The following is a 7,163-nucleotide window of genomic DNA, read 5'->3' on the forward strand; positions in this document are numbered from 1 at the left end:
GCGGAGCACAGGCTCCGGACGCGCAGGCTCAGCGGCCACGGCTCACGGGCCCAGCCGCTCCGCGGCATGTGGGATCCTCCCGGACCGGGGCACGAACCCGCGTCCCCTGCATCGGCAGGCGGGCTCTCAACCACTGCGCCACCAGGGAAGCCCCTTAATTCTTCCTAGATTTTTTTTAAAGTAGATTTTAAAAAATAAATGACGAAAGTGATATAGAAATATCCTAAGTCTTTGGTCTCATGTCACGACAAATCCACGCTGGATTCCTGTGATCACCACTCACTTCTGCTAGCACCTTCACGACACTCTCCCCACAAATCATTCAAGCTTGTTGTCTGGCATCAAAAGTCAAGCCCACCAATCCATATGTTCACAGAACCCAACATTCTCCTTTTGGAAACAGGAAAAATATTTGTCTGCCTTCACGTTACATGCTTCTTCCTTGTTCTTTACAATTTTACTAAAAAGCTATCCAGACTTTTAGTCCTGGTGAAACAGAGGCCACGCCAGTCTCCCCTCCCCCAGGGCCACACATGTTAGTGAAGCGGACGGATGATGGAATGCTGGGACCCAGAGAGCAGAGCCGAAGACTCTCCAGCATCCTGGCCTAGGAGACAACCACACAATTTCACACCATTAGATCACCCCCTCCACCTCTGTAACAGCCTTGGGATGAAAATCCATGTTTTAGTTCCTTTTAGGTATCATTCCCGATTGCTGTTGGAAAAATGAAGACTGAGAAAATTAAAAAACAGGGTATTCACTTATTCATTCCTTCAACAAACAATGAGCCACATCCAAGGCTCAGAGCTGACACTCCACGGAAACCCCTCTGCGCACTCAAACTTCAGCATGTCAGGCACCACATGTAATTTTTGCCTGACAAATGGATTCCTTTTCAGTTATTATACATAATCACGAGCAGAATATAAGACACTTAACAGTGTGGGCTGAAGCATCAGAATTCAGACTGTGACACTTTAGTTGTAAGAGCTTGGACAAGTTACTTCTCTGAGTTTCCATTCCTGAATCTATAAAATGGGGTGAATAAAATCTAACCCATTGGGTTTCTCTGCAAATTCACAAAAAAACACTTTCGGCAATCCCTCAGTGCAGCGCCTGGCATACAGTTTTAAATTACTTTAAAATCCGCTGTTATTATTATCGACAAAAGTATTTCCTGCAGCACTTTGAACTACTGGGGGGAAAAAAAACCCAGCATCAAACCATTTTACTGCTGTGCAAAGTTTCTTTCAGCAATAGTCTACAGTCTTAAGGATACTTAAAAATTTATTGAGCCCTTGCAGTGTCCAAAGTACTAAACTCAATACTGAAGAGAAATCAAAGAGAGAAACATACATAGAGGCTGCCTCTAGAGGTACTTAAAATTTAGGAGAGAAGACAGAAAATGGTTTTAGAATGTGTCACCCCCGTAGAAGGTTGAAAAGCGCCTCCCCACCCTCACCAAAAGACATCTGCATCCAAATCCCTTGAACCTATGAATGTCACCTTATTTGGGGGAAGAGAGGGGGAGAGGAGTCTTTGCAGGTGTGATTAACGTAAGACGGGAGATGATCCGGATTATTCCGGTGGTCCCTAAATGCAACCACGTGAATCCTTACATAAGAGGGAGGCGATGGGAGGTTTTAGACACAGAAGAGAAGGAGGCGTGAGGACAGACGCAAGACAGATGGGAAGAGACTACCCTGAAGTGACATTGCAGAAGGTCAAGACCACCGGCAACCATGAAGAGCTGGCACGACTCCCCCCTAAAAGTCTCCTGCCAACACCTTCATTTTGGCCCTGGGACACTGATTTTGGACTACTGGCCTCCAGAACTACGTGAGAATGAAGTTCTGTTGTTTTAAGTCACCATGTTTGTGGTCATGGGTTAAGGCAGCCACAGGAAATTTACAGACCCTCTGATTAAAATCCATCCTACCCTCCTCCTCCTCCTCAAGAGTGCCTGGGAAGGGGCGACCACAGAATTCATCCCCTGCCTGGACCATTCTGAGAGTGAAAGAGGCTGCTATTACTAGCCTCACCAGGATACCATGGGCAACTGGGGCTGGTCCAGGTGAAAGAGGACACGCCACGGATATCCCCACACCCTACCTGACCGCTGCCTATCTCTAGTTCACGTCCCACCCTGTCCTTTCATGCAGCACCACAAGCTCCACGGCTCTCTCTCCCGGCCACACTGGCCCTCTGGAGCCCCCGTATGTGTCTGCACCCTCCCACTCACATGCCCCCTCCCTGCAAACACCAACCCATCCCTCAGAGGCTCTAAGTCCAACGCCAACATACCTGCGCTCAGAGACGCTTGCCCTGTCCCTCTAGCACATCGCAGTTGAAAGTTTACATTCCTTTACATAACATTTTTATACAATGTATAATTACATTTTTACATAATTAACATCTTTCTCTATCTCCTCTATAAACTGCCAGTTCCGGGAGGCCAGTAACTGTATCTATGTGGGTTTTTCTCACTACTGTAATCCCATGGCCAGCATGGCGTGGGGTATACGGTTGGTGCTCCAAAAGCAGTTATTGTGATAAAATAAGGAAGGAGAGGGGACCAAGAAAACCAGGAGGAAAAGGAAGAGGGAACTGAACACCGAACTGGTGGGTTTTGAGCCCATGACTTAAAACCATGGACGGTCTGTGCACTTTAGAAGCTAGAGGAATGATGACTGGCAGAACTGTCCTGAATCGAGCGACACTTTAGTACCTTCCTAACCCTGTGTCCTCAGAACACCGGCCAACAGTTCTTGCAGAATTCCATGCTCACTCAAAGCCTGTGGCCTTTGGTACTTGTCGAATCATCAAATTTTATGGATTTATGGATGAAGGGATGGATGGAAGGATGGATGGATATATAAATGAAGGGGTGGATGGATGGACGCATGGAAGGATACAGATGGATGGATAAAGACTGGTTGAATAAATGGGTAAATGGATAAGCGGATAGATGAATTTAAAATATAGGGTAGTATAAGCTTCTGCAATAGGGTATTTTTGGAGTTTTTGCTTTGTTTTTCATTTTTTCTTGGCTTTCAGAGTTGAACTAAATTAAACAGACCTTAATACTTAGAATCCTAAATTTCTATGCCTATAAGTATTTTTTATAAGATCATATTTAGTACCTAACTTTTTAATTCAAGAAAAATGAAACTTCTTGGTCTCCCCATTTCCTCTCCTTTTATTTTTGACAGTGTTTAAGTGTAAGCAATAAAGTTTAGTCTGTCTCTCTGTGTCTCTGTCTCTCGTCCCTGTCTTTCTCGCCCTCCCTAGCTCTCTCTCTCTCTCTCTCACCCAGACACTCACACACGCCAACGTGCTCCCTCCTGGATACCTCTTCCTCCCCTGAGAGCCCGGACAAGGTGTCACTGTAAACCAAAGCGCCTTCCAGTCCAGAGCTGTGGGAGGATATTTCCTAAATAAGAGGCGATGCTCAGCCACCCAAATGCTTCACTTCTGACCTTAGAGGGAAGCTATCAAGGTGGAAACCCTCTGCGCGAAGGTGCCCTCACACAGCCACTGCCCAGGAGGCTGGCTGTACTCTGCCACGGGATGCAGGCAGAGCACGTGCCCAGCACGGCCCACGGACGGGGGTCCCTCACCGCAGCAGCTCCTCTCCCGGGATCCCAGACCTCTGAGTGTCTGCTGCTCAACAACGTTTGCAAGAGAACATAATTCTGGGGGGTGCGGGTCAGGGTCATCACAAGCAGTCTACGTGGTGCCACCTTCCTGACTTTGTATTGAAAACCTGCCTGGCTCTTTGCCCACCTCTAGTCTCATTAATTCGTCTTTGGGCCCCTTTACTTTCCATGCCCTGCCCCCTCCCGTGAAACGAATAGCAACATGTTACAACACATCTGCAAGCTGGCACAGCTGTAATCTGCATCAGGTTCCCCAGGAAGACCTGACTCTAAACATACAACACAAACCCTCTGACAACTTAATATAAGGCTGTTCTCCAGGAAAGGCTGGGACTGCACAACAGTGCTGGGAAAAACTTTTTGTTTCATAATAGAGTTCCCAGGTCCCAAGGGATAGAACTGCAAGCGATGAAACTTTATTTTTATTTGATTTTCAAAAGATCTATGAGGTTGCTCTATGACCAATCACTTCCTGCTCATAAAATTTAAACATGTGGGTTCAAAGACGTTAGCCTGGTAATGAAAATGTGCACATCTGTTCCTTCAAGTCTTCATCTTTGGAAAGAACTAAGGCAATGCAGTAAATATAAAAATATGCAGAAACACATATTTAATATTTGGTAATAATCTCCATCTTTCCATCAGTCCCAGACAAATTAGGCACTTTGGATGGTGTGTGTCTATGCATATGTTTCCTTCCAATTAAAATCCTCTTAAATATAGTCCATCTTGGATTTCAAGCTTTTTTAGAGCTTTCAGGTGGTCGGAGGATCTGAGAGGGGAAAGTGAGGTGAACATATGGGAAAAAGAATTTAATGGTTCATGTGTTTAGAATTCATATCTGCACCAGGAAATTTTCTACAACTGGAAGGTTTCAGGGCTGTGACTCAAAATATGTCATAGGCTGGGCTTACAGCACCCTTCCACAAGCCGAGACCTCCACATCAGAGTTCCTCACGTTAAGGACATTTTCAGTGTCTCCACTTGAAAAGTTCAGAACTATCAGGGGAAATACAGTTCTCTTCAACCCTGCTCAGCCTAATAAAGAAATCAGTAACAGAACTATGTGTGTATCTAACCGAGGAAACATAATAGTTAGGTCATGCTTACAAAACTATTCCGGACCTTAATAAAGCCTTGTTATTACGGCATAAAAACAGACAAGTCTATTCCTATTATCAAACCAAGTGACAACCAATAAAAAACATGCCTCATAGCCATAGGCAAGCAAGTCTGCTGGGCTGCCGTTGCTGTGGATCTGGGGTTTTTTAACCTCACGTCTGCCTGGGGTGGGTTCACTGAACCCACGGAGCTTTCCTTCCGTTTCTTGTACACACATCACAAATGCCCGAGGCGCTGGTCCTCAGAATTGTTCTAACTCATAATTAGGAGACATAAGCCCATTACGACCGCACTTGAAGAGACAGCCAAGCAGGGTGGGCATAGGTCACCCTCTTCCTACATCACACCAGCACAAAAGCCGGCTATTGTCAGATCTAAAGCAATGTAACCTCAGTGATGCCTGAAGAGCTCAGAGAACAGAAAATTCCTGTAATTAAAAAGGCTCTGGGCATGATAATTGGCTTTGAAGTTTCTGAGAGAGATCTCATCTCGAAAATCTTCTCAGGAAAAAAAAACTCTGTTTACAGGGATTTGGGGACACACATGGGACACTAAGATGCTCCGCTTTGCTCCTTATACAATTCTCCGTAGGAAAGAGGCCCCTGTGGGAACCCCACACAAATAAAGAGATCTGCTCAGTAAGGAGAAAGAATGGCTGGTCCTTTCTACAACCTACGGTGTGAATCGAATAATCTCCCTTCAAGGAATTCGTGTCCTTAGCTTCCGAACTTGCTGCGCCAATGACTGACTGGGATGGAGACAGATGAGGCAAGCAGATGCGGAATCCCCGCCTTCCTCGCAGCTGCAAGTCATGGGCTCTGCTGGGATAACGCAGGTGACAAGCAGGGTTTAACCTCCGCGTCCAACCTGCAGGGATGCTGCCACCGGACAAACAGCCACAGAAGGCAAAGGGAGAGAGAAGCCTCTCTTCGAGAAACGCAGGGCCACCTCTCCGGAGCTAACCCCATGCCACAGGCACAGGAGCCCAAGATGCACGCGACAGCACCCCCATACAGAGGCGTGCTCCGGCATGATTTCCTCACGGGCCCGTGCTAGTAGGAAAAGTCAAGCCCGAATTCCAGAACCTTTCCAGGAGGTCACTTCAGTCCCTTCCTCTGACATCTTGCTCAGCCCTCCCAGGGCCCACCTCTCCTTCCAAGGTTCCCCACGGCCCCCTCCCAGAGTGGAACACGCGGTCGGGTGAACGAGGCTGTTTTTCTGCCCCTGGCGGTCTCACTCAGGGCCTCCAGCCCCAGTCTTCCGGGGAGGCACCTGCTACGAAGGGGCAGCTCGAGGACCTCGGCCGCCGCACGCGCGCGCATGTACACGCACAAACGCGCACCCACACCCACTCGGCCGGCCGCCCCCATCCGCGCACGCCCTCCCACACACTCACTCCCAGCAAAGTTCGTCCCGGGGCCCCAGGGGGCGGCGGCGTCCCCTTACCTTTGGAGAAGAGGGCGGCCAGGCTGACGAGCACGGGGGACCAGTGGTGCCACAGCGTTCCCATCGTAGACGCGCACATGCCGGAGACCCGGAGCGCAGCCCTTCGGCTCCCCGGCGCCGTCTGGGCGGTGAAGACGCAGTCGCCAAGCGCCCGGGGGGCCGGAGCGGGCCGGGAGGGCGAGGGAGCGCCGGGCTAGGGGCGCGAGCGGCCGCGGCGCCCTGCGTCCTCCTCCCGCCCGTCCATGGCCTGCGGGAGGCGACACCGCGCGCCGCTCCGGAGTTGCTCTCCCGAGTCCGGCGCGCGCGCAGGCAAACCCCACCTCCCTCTCACCCCCACCAGGATATTTTTACTTTCATCCACGCGGATTTGTTCCTTTCCGTTTACCCAGCGAGGACTGGCCCCCAGGTGGCCCCCAAAGGGCGCCTGCGGGAGCGCGGGGACGCGGGGCGGGCGGCTCCGGGTGGGCTAGCGGGCGACGGCGGGGCGGCGGGGCGGCGGCGTCCGGGGCGGGGGCGGCGCGAGGACCTCCGGCCGGGTGGCCCGGCGCCCGGAGCGGCGCGGAGCGCCCGGGCGCACAGCCCCCATCCTGCCCGGCCGCGCCCCGAGGCGCGCGCCGGCGCCCAAAGTTTGGCGGGGCGCAGCCGCTGCCCGCGCCGCCCACCCCGGCCCGGCCCGGCCCGGCCCCGGCTCTGGCTCGAGGGGCCCTATAGGCGCGCGGCGCGCACGGCCGGCTCCGGGGATGCGGGGCTGCCCCCGGCGCCGGGGGGAGGCGCGCCACCCGCGCGCGGAGGAGGACCCGCAGGCCCGGGGACCTCGCCGCCCGCGCGCCGCCCACGCTCCGCCGAGCCTGCCTCCGGCACGGAAGCGAGCGCCACGGAGCCCCGCGCGGGCTAGGGGCCTGCCTTAAAAATTAGTCTTTTTAAAAAAAGCCC

General features: G+C 51.6%; 1 protein-coding gene across 1 annotated transcript in view; it reads right to left on the minus strand.

Annotated features, from left to right (window-relative positions):
- The window catches only part of TMEM132D (transmembrane protein 132D), a 752,033-nt gene extending 745,724 nt beyond the window's left edge, over positions 1 to 6,309 (minus strand). Inside the window, 1 exon segment of the mRNA XM_055080563.1 lies at positions 6,231 to 6,309. Coding sequence (XP_054936538.1) covers positions 6,231 to 6,309 — 79 coding nt within the window.
- Positions 6,310 to 7,163: the final 854 nt, after the last annotated feature.

Source organism: Physeter macrocephalus, chromosome 19, assembly GCF_002837175.3.
Source record: "Physeter macrocephalus isolate SW-GA chromosome 19, ASM283717v5, whole genome shotgun sequence".
Lineage (NCBI taxonomy): Eukaryota > Metazoa > Chordata > Mammalia > Artiodactyla > Physeteridae > Physeter > Physeter macrocephalus.